A 17,685-nucleotide genomic window follows, 5' to 3' on the forward strand; every position below is an offset into this window, starting at 1 on the left:
CAAAAGTGCTTCTAGAGAGTTTAATGCATGCTAGATGAGATTTCTCTTCTCAGGAGCAGGGGTTGGGGGCAATGCGAAAATCATAGCAGCCTAACAGTAGTGTTTTTGTATAGATTGACAAGAGGGGACATGCCACAGACAATGCATGATCAATGACTGATTGGCAAATCAGTGGGACAGGAAATTAGAATAATGAGTTCTGAGAAAGGTGAACTTTCTGGGTGTTCATTACTGAGTACAACTTAATTAACTCTATCAAACATGCCTCCAAACCCAAAACCATTTTTCACACCATCATCAACCAAACTGCTCTTATACAGGAAGTATGGGACATTAGTTATAAATAAGGTCACAGAGTTCAGGCTAAGATTTGGAAGAGTTTAAACTGTTTTTAGATGTCAAGGTTGATAGGGTTGTTTCTAAGAAGCAGACACCAGAGAGCACTGAGCACTGAGCACTGAGAGGAAGTGCCCAACAAATATCTATTGAAATGAAATAAGTATGAATGTTAGTATTAATATAAAATTAATTTTTAAAATATCAATGTTTTTCAAGCTAACAGGCAATGTCTTGCTTCTGGTTGCATATTACTCAAATATTTTTCACAACTTTTTATTTTGGCAGAATTTTTTAGTATTTATCTGTATTACTATTTTAAAATCCAGTAGCAAAATTACTTTATACTGTGGGTCTTTTTTTTAATCAATAATGTGTGTTAAGTAAAATCAAACCTATTAGTGTTTTAAGTAGATTTTTCTACCAAAAGAAATAGGAGTTTTGATTGTTTCTACTTTGGTTTGTGTTTATCCATGATATTGATATTATTATAGGTATCTGTATGGGGTAAGGTTATTTGGCTTTAATTACATAATTTACATAATTTAGCTCCATCCATGCTATGAAATTTGAAATGACAGGAAACCATCTTTTAAAACGCTTTAGCTTTTTAGTTTAGGATGAAAGGTCAAGGTTTTCAACCATAGCTTTGTTCATTAGCTATTATTTAAATTCTGTTCTATTCTCTAGCAATTACTATATATAGTATATATAGTATATACATATATATATATATATAGTATATATAATATATACATATATAGTATATACAATATATATACATATATATATATGTGAAGTTTTAGATGATTTTTATATCTAAAATATTTTCTGTAGAATCCCAGTTTTCTGAATCTGAGTTCTGCTGTCCCTTCGTTGAGATTTTCTATTGACAAATAGCACTAGAGATAGTCTATCCTGGAGATGAATACAAGTCACTATGGCTTGACACGGATGGCTCTGAAAATACAATGTCCCAGCACAGTAATGCCTTCATGAAGTGTAACATGGCAAAACAAAATTCATAAATCAAGGCACTTTTCAAATGTATCAGTGGAAACCTTGGGTAGGCATGCTACAGCAAACCAGGATAACTACTGCTCACACCTTAGATATTATGTGGTGACATGCCTAACCTTTGCCTTGATGGGTGTCATGTTTGTATGTTACAAAAAGTGTTTTCCTGATCATCCCAAAGGTCTTAAGACACACATAGTTGTGGGTATTAGATAGCAGTTAAGGGAAACTAAAACTAGGCTAAGATAATTTGTGTCCCCTAACCCTTAATATTTCAGCTTGCCGTAGTCAGTCAATCAGTCTTGAATTATCATGTAAGACATGTTTTCTCACCTTGGGCATTTGACCTCATAATTCTTTCAGTTTACCCACTGAACTATAAAATTATTTATGCATTTTGACTATCATCAGGTCACTATGAATTCATTTTGCCATGATTAGAAGTGCCAACTATCATTAAGAGGCTGGCCATTGTATAGAGAACTTCCTGGGTTAGGAGGAAGGTGACTTCTGCTGGGGACTAGCTGTGTAGTTACCAAATCATTTCCCCATCTACCAAGTGTACTTCATTTTCCCAGTGTTTGGTACATGGTGTACAAAGTACTGTGCCAATGAATGCGAGCAGAAGTGATGTGTCTCTTCCTGCCAGATGTAGAAAGTTGGCTCTGAAGTGACCCTGAAAGGCACACATGGAAGGATCTCGGGTCTCTGAATTACTACTGAGACGGGAGGTCCCCACCGCTCTGGCTAAGTGGTACTATGCATATAGGGAGGATATGCATTTGCTTTGAATTTGAGACAGTGTTCTTTGCGTTACAGCTAGAATTTCCTTTAGGACACCATTTCCCTGTTTACAAGATGAGGGAGTTTGTTGCATTGGCCTCCTTACTTTTACACAGACACACAAACCCGTGGAACTTCTCCTCCCTTGTTTCTCTGTCCCCAAACCTCTTCCTTGAGAGACATACAGCTTCATGCCTCAGGTCTTAACCTAAGTATGACCTCATTGTGACGACCTCTGGCCACTAGCCACCATAAGAACGAAAACAGTTTCTTCTTACCACCCACATCTCCTCTTACAGTGCGCTACCCATTTGGGTTGCTGTTTTTTGTTATTGGTGTTTATTTGTCTTGTGAAAGAATACAGTCACCAGCGGTGCTGAGCCGATGGCTCAGTTGATAAAGCACTTGCTTTGCAAGCATTACGACCAGAGTTCAAATCCCCAGCCCTGAGCACAGCGACAGAAGACTAGAGGCTTGGTGCTGGGAAGGTAGAGACAGGAGGATCCTGGAAGTTCACTGGTCAGAGAGTATTTCAGGTCCAATGAAAAGCTGTCTCAAGAGATAAGGTGGAGAGCAACATAGGAACATCTTTAACGTCTGCCCCGAAACTCCATATGCACATACGTATGTGCATGTGCACATAAGTATGAATACATGCAAACACACAGCCTCCAATATAACCACCAAGTAATGGATCTACCTACTTACTTGGCATTTGTTAAAATACATGTTTAGTACTGTGTGAACAGAGATGCCAAACAGATGAAAAGATTATGCTCCCTAAATTCATAGATTCCAAACTAGGAAGAAAAAAAAGCAACCTCACTTTTTAAAAATACAAAATAAGAACTTAAACTCACAAAGGAATATGAATTTTTTCAAAATTATGTTGCCAAATATGGAAGACGAGAGTAGTTTCAATCCCCATTGGGTACTTATTAATATTATGCAGTAAAATTTTCAAAAAAAATTATTTGATAACTACATAAATCAGTCTTATTTTAATCATCTATATGTTCATAGATTGAGCATAAACTCAATAAAAATTGGTAAATAAATCAGTGAACCAGCGAATCACTGAGCAGCACAGCCAGTGCCGGCATTGGCCGTTTCTATGCTCAGAACAGGCACTGTTAACAAATCATATCATCCTTCCCTTTACATCCAAACTCAGAAAAATTACTATAGAGCCACTTGTACTCAGAATATGACCTATTGATCAATAACATCAGGATCACCTAGGAGATTGTTAGAAATATAAATTCTCTGAACAACTTAGATCTACTATAGCAGCATATTCATTTTAGCAGAATGTTGGAGATTATGCGTTTTAACAGAAAGTTGGAGGTTACTGTCTTTTGCTTTCTTTTATTAGATATTTTCTTTATTTACATTTCAAATGTTATCCCCTTTCCAGGTCTCCCCTTCAGAAACCCCCAATCCTATCCCCTCTTCCTCTGCCTCTATGAGGGTACTCCCCTACCCACCCACCCACTCCCACCTTCCTGCCCTGGCATTCCCCTACACTGGGGCCTGAAACCCCCATAGTAACAAGAATCGCTCCTTCCACTGATGTCCAACAAGGCCATCCTCTGCCACATACCCGGCCGGCTGGAGTCATGGGACCCTCCATGTATACTTTTTGGTTGGTTGTCCAGTTCCCGGGAGCTCCGGGGGTCTGGTCAGTTGACACTGTTGGGTCTGCAACCCCCCTCAGCTCCTTCACTCCCTTCTTCAATTCCTCCATTGGGGACCCCATGCTCAGTCCAATGCTTGGCTGTCGGCATCCACCTCTGTATTTGTCAGGCTCTGACAGAGCCTCTCAGTTGACAGTAATATCAGGCTCCTGTCAGCAAGCACTTCCCGGCATCCTCGAGAGCATCCGGGTTTGGTAACTGTGGGGCAGTCTCTGAATGGCCTTACCTTCAGTCTCTGTTCCACACTTTGTCTCCATACTTCTTCCTGTATTTTGTCCCCCACTTCTAAGAAGCACTGAAGCATCCACACTTTGGTCTTCCTTCTTCTTGAGCTTCATGTGCTCTGTGAATTGTATCATGGATATTCTGAGCTTTTGGGCTAATATCCACTTATCAGTGAGTGCATACCATGTGTGTGTTCTTTTGTGACTGGGTTACCTTACTCAGGATGATATTTTCAATTTCCATCCATTTGCCTGTGAATTTCATGAAGTCATTGTTTTTAATAGCTGAGTAGTACTCCATTGTGTAAATGGACCACATTTTCTGTATCCATTCCTCTGTTGAGTGACATCTGAGTTGTTTCCAGCTTCTGGCTATTATAAATATGGCTGCAATGAATATAGTGGAGCATGTATCCTTATTACATGTTGGAGCATTTCTGGATATATGCCTAGGAGATCACTGTCTTTTCAGAGCAGGAGAAACATCATGTTTGTAACATATGCCAGTAGGCAGACTTGGCAGATTTAGAGGTACCCTCTGTACCATGTCCTGTTCTCCATTTCATTTGAGCCCCAAGCCCAGCCTTGGCATTACAACAGAAGAAAGTGGGTTTTGCTTTTAGTGGAGTGACCACAGAATTGCACCATAGAGAAGTCAAGCTCCATGTGTCTCAAAAGAACAAAGAAATTCAGTTTGCTGAAAAACATCCTGAGTTAGAGAAACCTGGACAAGCATGTCTGAGATCACCTGAGTATGGAAGCAGATAGCCATCTGAGGACAGGGTGGGGATGGTCTCTGGTTTAGAACAGAACTTATCTCCAAAGAACGGATGTAAGTAAAGGGACAAAAATGTAGTTTTTGTGGAAACAGAAGTAGGAATAGAAGAGTTTGTTGGCAGAATAAGGCTGATACAGTCTAGGTAAAGAATGATTTCAGCAGTTAAGACTGGGGAGAGAGAGAGAGTGAGAGAGAGACAGAGAGAGAGAGAGAGAGAGAGAGAGAGAGAGAGAGAGAGAGAGAGAGAGAGAGAGAGAGAAAACAATAACAAAAATCCCCAAATAAAACACAAATCTTGTGTTCAAAATGAATGTGTGCACACCTGCACAGATGTGTGTGTGTGTGTGTGTGTGTGTGTGTGTGTTCATGTGCATGTGCACGCATGCCTTTAGAGGTCAAAGGATGATGTTGACTGTCTTGTTCTGTCTCTCTTGAGTCTTTCTCTGAATCACAAGATTACTGCTTTTCTGCTACCATGTCCAAGAAGCCCCAGTAATTCTTCTGTCTCTGATCCCCTCCCAGTGCTGGGGTTACAGACACAAGTGGCCATTTACATGGGTGGTAGGGTACCAAAACCATGGCTTTATGCGTGTACAGCCAGCTTTCTTACCCACAGAAACATCCCCTGGACCCTTATCTATTTATTGTTATTTAATTATTTTAAAACATTTATTATTTTGTTTTATGTGCAAGCTTGTGTTTCTGTGTGTATTTGTGTACAACACATATATGCAGGAGCCCGTGGAGGTTGGAAGGGGAGTTGAACCTCCTTGAACTGGAATTACAGGCAGTTGTGAGGCACCATGTGGTCCTCTATAAGAGCAGCAAGTGCTCTTACTTACTGAGCCATCCTTTCAGCTCCTCTTTATTTTTTGATTCAGGGAACATATTATGTACATCAATCTAACCTTGAACTCATAGTTTTTCTGATTCAGATGCTGGGATTAAAAGCACAATGCCCATTTCTAGAGAGTGGCTTCATATCCCACCCCATAAGTCCCTTTATAGTGACTTCAAAAAGGGGTGTCTGAGGTCTAGGAAGACTTTTTCTCTTGGTCCACAACCTTTAGGTTATAATTGGTGTGAGCATATTACTGCCCCAGGCAGTGGGCACTAGGCATCTGGTGGTCAGAACACAGGAAGAATTATCTTCTGGGCACACATGCCTTTGAGGCCTCAGACCTCTCTGAATAGAAGCAGTGATGTGAAGAGAGGCGAGCTGGGCTAATGGATGGGTACATGTGCAATGGCCCATCCACTCAAGGGCTAATATCGCCTTTAATGAGGAGGCTGTCAGTCAGACCTATACTCCATAGATCGAGTCTCCTCCTAAGGGGGGTGATTCCATTATAACTTACAAATTTAATTAATCTTGCTGAAATTTTCAATTGAGGAAGTTGAATGATACACAGCTGAATGTGGTGTATTTACTGATACTGCGCGCATGCACACACACACACACACACTCATGGCACCAATATGACATCGTCAATAAACATTTATACTTCCACAGCAGATGTGGGATCAATCAGAGTGCTGTATGGAGAAAAGTAAATTAGGTCCAGTCCCTGTTTGTAATGCGTTTTTGTTTTTAGGAAAGATTATTTATCGTGAGAGCTGCTCCTAGTATCCTAAAATGAACCACTATGAGATTATAGCATTTACAACAACACCAGGCTGCAGCTTACATCTGTGTTTGTCTTTTTTGCTGATCCCTCAGTCTTTTCATTTAATTTTCCAGTTCTCAAAGGTTAATGGACATTGACTACTGTTTATATGAGGGATTCCTCGGTGAGCCTTAGTGGTGGTCACTTTGTGAGGCTTCAGTTCAGTTGAGCAAGAACTTTGAGAGTCAATCTACAAGGCTCTCTGGAAACTTGGCACTTAATTGAAATCAGAAAGGCCCCCTGACTGGGATATTGTCAGGCATGGGGGAAATTTGATTTTCTTTCCTCTCCCTTTCGTATTGCTTAACACTCCACATGGATTCTTTCTTTGGATTCTAATAAGCAGATTTTCCCTTTTGCTAAACATTATGCTAATAAGCAGTAGTGATTTATTAGTGATGCCCTGGTACCTTTGCTTGCTATTGGGCGGTGTGGCTAAAACCTATTTGTAAATTGTTTTCCTTTTGATGTGTATAGTGTGGTTTTCCACACAGTAACACTGAAATAAGCAGGAAGCTGCTCCTCCCCGCCCTGGTCCCTTCACACTAACAAGGGATTTGAGGCTAAACTGTAGTGTTAGATGGTGGAGAAGAGCAGTACCTTCTCTCCCAGTGCTGCCACGCCACACCAGATGGCACATAAGGCTGACTGTGGGAACCCCCTACCCTCCATGGTCTGTATCATCTGAGATTCAGCCACTCTCACAGACTAACCTTTTTGACTTCCAGGTTGTCGCTGGCTGGTTATTAATCCTTCATTCTTACATGCCTTGGAGTCCCATGTGTGGTGGATGTAGCAGGTTTCATTGATTGATTTTTCTGGTCTTGGAAATATTTTAACCTGCTGTTGTCACTTAAAGACATACATATATGTAAAATGGGGGCATGTAAACCCAGGCCCTTGTGCATACTAGGCAAGCACTCTTCCACTGATCTATATCCCAGCTCAAACATACATTTGTTCATAGCAAGACATATAGCAAAAAATATAGACTGATATACATAAGAGCATATCATACTGACTAGGATTTTGTGTCTATTGACACCAGCTAGAACTGACAGGCTTTGTTGAGCTGTTGGTGATTGCCAGTGTGTATGTGAGGTCATACACAATTTTCTCCTAGATAAATGAGGGCTTAGAGTGGAGCTATTTGCCTACCACTTTTATAAGTTTAGCTCCTTATCCTTTGTCTCTTGAACTTAAGCCACAACACCCACAGAATCAGGGGCATGGAACATAATATAGCACCATCCCAGTCTACAGTCCACAGATTCAGTTGTGGAGTCTAGCCAGTGCCTTGGCTGAGGTTTTGTGGCAGACCCATAGCATAGTTGTCCACCCCTCGGCAAGGATGCATCTGTGATTGTTCCACTGCCATGGTCTCTGGCTATGGGCTGGTAGCAGATGCTGCCAATCTCCCATCCTTTTTGGTTGAGATGGACAGCTCCCAACAGATCTTTCACAAATACCCACAGCCAGAGCATCACAGGCCTCCCTGACCATTAGGAATGAGTATGAGTGTGCACTGTCCACAACAGCACAGGGACACACTTTTCAGGCTTGGAAGAACACCTAGGCAGCTTTGAAGCTCACTTTTTGTAGCCGGCTTGGTGAGTGAGGGCCTTTCAGGGACTTGGCAAGCAGCTGGAATGACTTAACAGAACCACAGAATTCAAAGATGTACTAATCTTGCTAAAAGGCTAGCTATAATGTTAGGGTTTTATGTGATTTTTAATCCACTTACTATCTGAGGATGTGTGGCATTGAACTGAAGTATCCCAAGTGGTCACTCTATAGATTTAAGAGTGTGGTCAACATCTGCCCACCAGTACTTGCAGGCTTTCTTACCCACTGCTGTTTTCTGCAAGTCCGGTAGCCAAACCTTTTAAATCAAAGAGAATCATCTGGGAGAACAAAAGGTAATCTCCTGCTCTCGGGAGACAGCCCCTTATGTTGTTCCATTAACTGTCTGCCTTAAACATCTGAATGGTTTAAATGATTGGAGTCCGTTTGTCTCCCTGTCTCTGTCCTCATTAGGCAGGATGAGAACCGAACATACACAGGAATATGTGTGAATGCACTGTGAATGCTCTCTCTCTCTCTCTCTCTCTCTCTCTCTCTGAAGGGCACAGCTTATGCCACTGTTTTTCACTCATCACAGAATATGAAGTCTCTGTTATAAAAGGTTCTATATTTCCAAAACCAAATATTGCTTCTTTTAGAAAAAAAAATATCCTTGGCTCTGGGTCTCTAGAACTTTATTTAAAATCTCAGTTGATTAAAAAAAAACAAAACAAAACAAAACAAAACCCAAACCCTCACTGTTACTGCATTTTAGAATGCAAAACAATAAGGTCAGGAACCAGAACCTTCTTGTCTGATGGTGGAATGGAAGGGACTGTGCAGAGATCAAAGGGTTGCCTGGGCTGCTGTGATGGGTCTCCAGGGACTGTTCTTGGGGGAGATCTCCCACTTAATGAGGGCCAGCCCACCAGCCTGAGTCCCCAGGTTTGAAGATAATTACCCAAAGCACTCACAGATTTTCTTCCATTTGTGTCCTTGACATTGTCTGGGTCATTATGAACAAAACCCTAAGATTTTTCATGAACTAATTAGCAACATCATTTGCTTTATTCAGTTATTATCCTTTTACAGTTATTCATGGCACCGTTTAACTTTCATCTCCTCACTGGACTGAGAGTCACAGGAGGCCACAGGCCACCTTTGCTTCCATTGCTCTGTGTTCTTGGTGGCCTAGCCCAGAATATGGTAGTAGGTAGATGCTCAAAAAAAAAAAGTACGATGTTTGTAGAGGGCTGTGCTACTCTGGGTATCAGGAACGTGAAAGACCTTTGTTCTTACCTCCCAGGAGCCGACAGGTCAGAGGTAAGTGGAAGTTTTGTTTTGAGTTTGTTTCTTGAGGTCCTTAGGATGTGTTGGGTGCTTTTTCTTTTAAAGTCACCCAATAATTCAATAAGGCAGCTTTTGGTTTCTTTTACAAAGGGAGAAAACACAAGGAACTTTATTTGTTTTTTTTTTTTGTTTGTTTGTTTGTTTTTTTTTGTTTTTTTTGAAATTTCTTTTTTTTCCATTTTTTATTAGCTATTTAGCTCATTTACATTTCCAATGCTATACCAAAAGTCCCCCATACCCACCCACCCCCACTCCCCTACCCACCCACTCCCCCATTTTGGCCCTGGCGTTCTCCTGTACTGGGGCATATAAAGTTTGCGTGTCCAATGGGCCTCTCTTTCCAGTGATGGCCGACTAGGCCATCTTTTGATACATATGCAGCTAGAGTCAAGAGCTCCGGGGTACTGGTTAGTTCATAATGTTGTTCCACCTATAGGGTTGCAGTTCCCTTTAGCTCCTTGGGTACTTTCTCTAGCTCCTCCATTGGGAGCCCTGTGATCCATCCATTAGCTGACTGTGAGCATCCACTTCTGTGTTTGCTAGGCCCCGGCATAGTCTCACAAGAGACAGCTACATCTGGGTCCTTTCGATAAAATCTTGCTAGTATATGCAATGGTGTCAGCGTTTGGATGCTGATTATGGGGTGGATCCCTGGATATGGCAGTCTCTACATGGTCCATCCTTTCATCTCAGCTCCAAACTTTGTCTTTGTAACTCCTTCCATGGGTGTTTTGTTCCCAATTCTAAGGAGGGGCATAGTGTCCACACTTCAGTCTTCATTCTTCTTGAGTTTCATGTGTTTAGAAAATTGTATCTTATATCTTGGGTATCCTAGGATTGGGGCTAATATCCACTTATCAGTGAGTACGTATTGTGTGAGTTCCTTTGTGAATGTGTTACCTCACTCAGGATGATGCCCTCCATGTCCATCCATTTGCCTAGGAATTTCATAAATTCATTCTTTTTAATAGCTGAGTAGTACTCCATTGTGTAAATGTACCACATTTTCTGTATCCATTCCTCTGTTGAGGGGCATCTGAGTTCTTTCCAGCTTCTGGCTATTATAAATAAGGCTGCTATGAACATAGTGGAGCATGTGTCCTTCTTACCAGTTGGGGCATCTTCTGGATATATGCCCAGGAGAGGTATTGCTGGATCCTCCGGTAGTACTATGTCCAATTTTCTGAGGAACTGCCAGACTGATTTCCAGAGTGGTTGTACAAGCCTGCAATCCCACCAACAATGGAGGAGTGTTCCTCTTTCTCCACATCCACGCCAGCATCTGCTGTCACCTGAATTTTTGTTCTTAGCCATTCTGACTGGTGTGAGGTGGAATCTCAGGGTTGTTTTGATTTGCATTTCCCTGATGATTAAGGATGTTGAACATTTTTTCAGGTGCTTCTCTGCCATTCGGTATTCCTCAGGTGAGAATTCTTTGTTCAGGAACTTTATTTGTTTATTATTTTTGAGGCAGGGTCTCCTGCATCTTGTCTGGTTGGCCTCAAACTTGCTAAAGTGGAGGAAGAATGATTTGAACTTGGATTCTCTTTCTGAGTGCTGGTGATGCTGAGGCCTGCATCACCACTCCTGGTTTATGTAGTGCTGGGATCAAGTCAGGGCTTTGTTTATGCCAGGCAAGAACTCCATCGGCTGAGCTGAACCCTTAGCTTGGGCCTTACCTAAAGGCACACACAGAGAATTTAGCCTTTTACCCCAGTCCCGTCTGTCTCTAATATCTTTGTATTGAACATTCCTGCTTTTTCCTGTGTCTTTTTGTTTCAAGATTTTCTAATATTCTTAAAAGAAAGGAAAGAGAGACATAAAATTATTATTATTATTGTTTTTTAATAGAGTTATTACATCAGGTGTTTTGTCATCACAACATCCATCAAGGTTGGATTCTTCCTGAGTGAATGATGTACTGTTCATTGTAGAGTATGAAGGTGCCCTCTGCTTTCAACTATTCTTATTCTCATTGTGGTGATGGTGTGTGTATGTGTGTGTGTGTGTGTGTGTGTGTGTGTGTGTGTGTGTAAGGTGGGGGGGCTGACTTAAGGGGGTGGGGCAGGCAATCTAGCTATTTGAGACTGAGGCCTCTGTATAAATGCATAGAAGCGCACTATTAAGAGTATTGGGACCCTTACTTCTCAGGATGAAGGTTTTTCCCAACCAGATTTAATTTGATACAACTAAAGTACCTCTAATCTACAAGTCCCATGTTCTCACGTAAGGCTTGTCCTCTCTTGGGCACAGATGTATTGGCTCTTTTGGAGGAGGTCTCCTATGATTTTGGGTAGAATAATTATGGACTTGGAGCCTGTCCTCTGCAGAAGAAGAGGGACAGAATGGTTGTGTAAATTAACTACAAGATTTACATTCTATTTTGCCTTCATCTTTGGCTTCCAATCTACTCAGAATTTTGCAGATTTGGGCTCTGGGTCAAACTGATTAAGTATGGGACTTCCCTGTGTTAGGCTATCCCACAATGAATGACCGAGAAGAGTGGTCAGCTCAAGTAACTCTGTTGCTTGAGTCCTGAAGCTATGGGCATTGCTCCTCCCTCTGTGGTTGTCAGACTTTGTCACCACATTCCTGAGTTTTAGTTAGAGCTCTGGGAGGTAGGAGAGTCTCAATCAGAATCCTTTAGGAGGATTTTCAGAGCATATATATTGCTCTCCTATCACCACCAAGAGTGATTCCAAGATGGAAGAAGGGTGGCTTTGGGTACCAACATTCATATGTAATTCTGATGTCCCCTGTAGAGTCTGCTCTGAGAATGACAGCGGCAAACTCTGAGGGAGGGTCTATGTGTCCTGCACAGTACCCAGCATCTAACTCAACATTTTTGAATGGTTGAAGCAGATCGTTAGGAGAGAGAATAAAAACTTCTGTACAGTAAGAAGCACTGGGCTGTGAGAGGAGCTGGAAGTGCCCTGGGAAGTATATGTTTATTAAACTTGCCTTAATGGTGAATCTAGCTTGATTTAGCAGTCTGGCCATGGACTCCTTATCAATAAACATAAACACTGGGCTGTCCTTGACCTCAGGAGTTAAAGTAATAGATAGTTTAATTGGTCATCATTAATTCCACCACAGATTTATTACCGGTAAGTGTGGCCTTGGAAAGAATTACACTCACATTCACCCTGGGCGTTTTATCCCTGAGCTTCTCAGAGATGCTCGTGTAAAACAAATAAGAACAGTTTCCCACCTCCTCCTCCTTCCTCCCATCAATAGCATATTCACTATCACATCCAGCCAAATGGCCATTTGCAAGGTTAGATAGGTAGTTAAGCCACACAGGCACAATGTAATATGACAACATTCCTCATGGTAATATCATCCTCTGCTCATTACATTTGAATATAGATTGCCAGAGCACAATGCCTGCTGACCCTGCTCTCTGTCTGATGTTAGGTTCTTCAGACAAGGTGAAGTCCATGTGTGCTCCTCAGAAATTATTAGCCTCCTTGGTAGCCTAACAAAATCGTGGTTATTGTCCTTAAGAACTTAATTTGCTCAAGATCTTTTCTTACCATCCTTAATTATGGATATATTCATGGGTGTGAACCACCTGCCTGCTCAGGGCATTGCATAGCTGCATCTGTGATGTACCTACCACTTAATGGGTCAGGGCTCCTTCTTTATACTCTCTGTGCTTCAAACTCTATGTTCACGTAACAGCACTCTGCTCAGCTTCTGAGAATTAAGAGGTTATTTTTCAGGATTTTTATCTGAACTAAACACCAGTGGCTATTCAGAAGAAATGGGAGCTCTGTAAGTAAACCTATGTATTTATATGTGTAAAGTGCACTATAAAAAGAAGCAATAAATCCAGTTTTCTACATAAAAAGGAATTAGATTTTTCCAGTTTACCTCTGCACTGGGATTAATGAAACACACAACAAATAGCTCAGGGAACAATCCATTTGAAGTTTGTAAAGGCATCTTGGGAAGCTGGCTGGAGTAGCCTTTTTGATATTTTTCCAACAAGAATTTCTGTTAATTTTTTTTTATTCGCTCCTGAATCCTGAATGGCTGTTTTCCAATGAGCTCAGCTATTACCTGCCCATTTCTGCGTGGCTGAGCAAATTCGCTGGGAAATCCAAGTTTCTCTTCATTTCCATCAACCATCCATCTCCAAATTACACAGAATTCATTCCTGAGTTGGAGAGGTGCCAGAAGTTTCTCGTCTCCCTGTCTGTGGGCTGCCTTTTTCTTTCTCCTCTTTGAGGCTCTCTGATGCTTAGAGCGAGCTCAACTCAAAGGTTTCCAGCCTCACACTCGCTTCACATTCCCCCACAGTGACACCGGGCTCTGTGCTTCCGAGGAACACCGTGCGCCAGCCTCTGATTCAGTCTCCTCTCACCTGCAGGTGCTCTAGAAACTTCAAAATGCGACTGGTAACGTATTTGCTTCTCCGGCACGCCACTTCTCTGTGCAATAGATGTGGCTGCTTACCTTTTTTTATCCCTAAAGATCTCTCTCTCTCTTGAATAACATGCATGCAAAAGCCGGTGAAAGGGGGCTTACAGACCAGGGGATTAATTGCAGCTCTTGGTGTGCGTGTGCATGCATGCTTGTTAATAAAGGCATGTGTCTAGAAATACGGGTAATTTATGTGCACATATGTCTGTTCAGGCAGATTTCACTAAGAGTCTTGTTGAAAGCAGTACTTTTTATGCGTAGCCAGGCTTTCTAATTAGATCTGGAAACATCTCACACATCAGCAGCAAGTATAAGAAAAATACATTCTTACACCATGCAGATAGCATATTTTAGATAGCTATTCAAAACCTTTCTTTTTTTTTTCTTAAAACAAATGAAAGGGGTGTGTGTGTGTGTGTGTGTGTGTGTGTGTGTGTGTGTAGGGGGATGGGGATGGGGGGTTTGAAGATTTTCAGAGAAGAGTTACCTGGCTGCTGCAGAGATTTCCACACCATGTCACCTGCCTTCTTAAAAGTCAGCAATCGCTTAGGAAGAGATGTGACTGTGCTCCGGAGTAAGCCCGGGGGACGGTGAGCTGCAGTGTTCAGCAGGCATCTTAGCTACTCTAGATATTAGTGCTCCGGCGAGAAGTAGACAGAGTGGCTTTGCCGGAGCTGAATCCAGTAATGTATTTTGGTGCTTGTAGGGATAACGTTTATGCTGTACCCAGGATGCGCCTGCGGTTCTTGAACTCCCAGAAAGCTGCATGAGTGTGTGGGCTCCATAAATCACAATACTTATTTTCTAGTGTTGAAAGTTAGATTCTAAAATTAAGAAATTACTTAGCAATTAATAATGCATTCGGCAGCCCTGGTCTCATTGCGGGGAGATTTACATCCTCGGGACTTGGTCCTCTAGTTATAAAGACAAATGATTTAAAGTGCAGGCTTAATTGCTATTTCAAATCCTTAGGCTGGGGAGAGCTTGCACTACTTTATTTAAAAGGCTTGTTTTGAAGAACAAGCATGTGAGTATGTAATTGTAGTGGTGGGCTAATTATGATTGTAATGTGTTGAGTGCCCAAGAGAAACAACTTCTCTTGAGCATTGCTCCCTGAGGTGACAACAGCTTGCTTCCTTCTCTTTGTCATTTTGCATGGTCTTCTTGCTCTTGGAGACCAGTATTGACTAATTATAAAAACGGGTAGATAAGCAAGTCAGAACCCACGAAGAAAAGCAATTTTCTAAGAAATTAGTCCAAATCCATCCTTACCAGTGAATGTTCAAATGGAGAGTCGGTATGGGTATTTGAAAGTGGAGACTTCTGAAATAATAGCCAGGTAGTTGGAAAAGTCTAGGTTTGTGCTTACACTGTCTGGTAGCTCCTTGCACTTTAAACAAGGTGGTAAATAGCCTCATTATTTTATATTGACTAATCATTATTTTTTCTTCATGATATTGACTATAAAATAAAAAAGGTATTTATTTTCTTTGAATAAAAAGATATTTATTTTCTTTCAATTGAAGATGATTGAAAACTTCAGTAACACAGTTTACATAGTTGTGACAATAAAATAAATATTCCTGGAGTTAATGTGAATATTACTTTTTTCATAACTTAGTATTTTTCAAGTTAATATAGAGGACTACATGTAAGTTTTAATTACATAAATTTTAATAGTGATTTTTAACCAACCATGTCCACTTAATGATTATTAAAAGCACTATAGGGAATTTCAATATGGTGAAGTGATTTCTTGAAATAGCACAGAGTATTAGGAACCTTTAAAAACCAGTGGGAGACATTTGATGTTATGCTCATATGTTGCTCTGGACATAACTAGTTTTTATTTTAGGTACTATTTATTCCAGTTCTATAAATACATCTAAGACTGTGTTCTCCATCCTGTAAGAATATTGCCTTTGAGTATAAATATTGTAAACGGTTTCAAATACATAAACCAGGACAGCTGAAGCATCACTAGCAGTATATTGCATGTAGTATAATATGCTAATGTATATGTTATTAAGAACTGTAAGAACAATTTTTGCACTCAGTCATATTGCAAAACACTTTTGCCCTACTTCTGAAGTTAGCAGGCTTGTGTGAAGTCAATTTTATGGGAATTAAAGAGGTTTCATTTTTCTGAGCTTTTACGGCACTGTGTGGTAACATGCTAGCATTCAGTACTATTTAGTAGGAATATCAAATGTACTCAATAGTGAAAAGAAAAGAATGCCACTTCTGCCATTTGTCCCTGATTATGACTTCTCACTCACTTTTGGAGGCTTGATAGATCAGGTCTTTATTTTTAAAACCTATTTATATGACTCCCACACTTGTGGTTAAACAAACACTTTCTCCTATGCAATAATGTCCTCATTTGAAGGTTGAGGGTGCTTTACCAAGTATTTCAATTTTACGCCTCACGTATGTTAAAAATATAACTTGTCGGCTGACCACGCATCTTCAACTGAAGTCACTCATTCTTTAACCACTTACGAAGCACCACACTGGCATACTGTCTCCTGGTCTAGGACGAAAGGGTGGGGAGGGGAGGCCTTTCTTCTAGGGAAACAGAGAGCATTTTTCTCCATAGCAGCCATGTGTGGAGGCACAAATCCTGCAGCACAGTTTGAGACTTACGCTACTTCTCATTTGTTCTACTTGGTTTCAAGACAGCATGGTCTGTAGGTTTGCCAGTAGGGGATGGTTACAGTGAGGACCGGGAGAAACTCCTTACTGGGTTATAAAGGAGAAGAAATGGCCACTTGGGGTGGATAAGAAAGGAAGATGGGGAGAAACAAATGACAGCAGTAGACAAGAAGGTGGGGGATTCTGTGGAGAGGAGCCACAGTGCAGGCCATAGGAGAGGGAACTGAGAAGGAAATTATAAGGATGATTTTAAAATGGCTTTGATTATCTTCATTTGCCTTAATAGGAGGAACAGCTTTCTGAAAAAGGATTGTGTGTGTGTGTGTGTGTGTGTGTGTGTGTGTGTGAGAGAGTGAGAGAGAGAGAGAGAGAGAGAGAGGCAAGTTCTTTAATTACTATTTATTGAGCATGTTTTTCTGTCTGTGAGATGGAACAGACCCTATGCTAAGTATCGTATATTTTATATGTGTGCATTTATTTGATATGTGTGCATTTATTTTATGTGTATGTGTTTGTACCTGAGTGCATACATGTACACTGTGTCTGTGCAATGTGATCAGCGGTCAGGAAAGGCTATCAGATCCCCTGCAACTGGAGTGACAGGCTGTTGTGAGTCATCACGAGGGTGCTGGGAACTGAACCTGTGTCTTCTGCAAAGGCAACAAACGCTCTTAACTGTTGAGCCCTCTCTTCAGGCCCTGTGCTAAGTACTTTAAATGAATTAATGCACACAGCCTTCGACTACTGTTAATATTCCCATTCTGCAGATGAGACACTGAGAAGTAAGAGATCTTGTGTAATTGTATAATGGATAAGTGGGAGAGCTTGGATTTGAAACTGGACTCCAGGGTCAAGTGTTCTGATTATTGCATAACATAATCACTGGAGTGTTATCACCTCACCTCTAGCTCCTGTTACCAACTGGCATGCCTAGTTGTTTACTTAATGTGCCATTTTGGTCCTCTGGGAAGAAATGAAAAGAGTCTTAGTACATTAAGTGGTTCGTAGGACAATAAAGATGAAAGACAAGAAACAAAATTGGGCAGAGAATGGTTTTCCACTATAAAGAATGGGCTTTGTTTAATAACAGATGCGTATCAGAATATTCTATATCTAGAGACTCAGTTAATGGCATTTCTTTATAAACCGTGTTTTATATGATTATTGGTGCATGTTAGTTGGACATA

At 41.0% G+C, this 17,685-nt stretch overlaps 2 protein-coding genes across 2 annotated transcripts in view; both read left to right on the forward strand.

The window, feature by feature from the left end:
- The first annotated feature begins 13,716 nt into the window (after positions 1-13,716).
- The window catches only part of Iqschfp (Iqcj and Schip1 fusion protein), a 734,263-nt gene continuing 730,294 nt past the window's right edge, over positions 13,717-17,685 (forward strand). The window contains exon 1 of the mRNA NM_001113419.2: positions 13,717-13,818. Within this exon, the coding sequence (NP_001106890.1) occupies positions 13,810-13,818 (9 nt within the window). The 5' untranslated portion in view covers positions 13,717-13,809. The remainder of the gene's footprint in view (positions 13,819-17,685) is intronic.
- Positions 13,717-17,685, forward strand: part of Iqcj (IQ motif containing J) — a 164,374-nt gene continuing 160,405 nt past the window's right edge. The window contains exon 1 of the mRNA NM_177585.3: positions 13,717-13,818. Within this exon, the coding sequence (NP_808253.1) occupies positions 13,810-13,818 (9 nt within the window). The 5' untranslated portion in view covers positions 13,717-13,809. The remainder of the gene's footprint in view (positions 13,819-17,685) is intronic.

This window comes from Mus musculus, chromosome 3 (genome assembly GCF_000001635.26).
Source record: "Mus musculus strain C57BL/6J chromosome 3, GRCm38.p6 C57BL/6J".
NCBI lineage: Eukaryota > Metazoa > Chordata > Mammalia > Rodentia > Muridae > Mus > Mus musculus.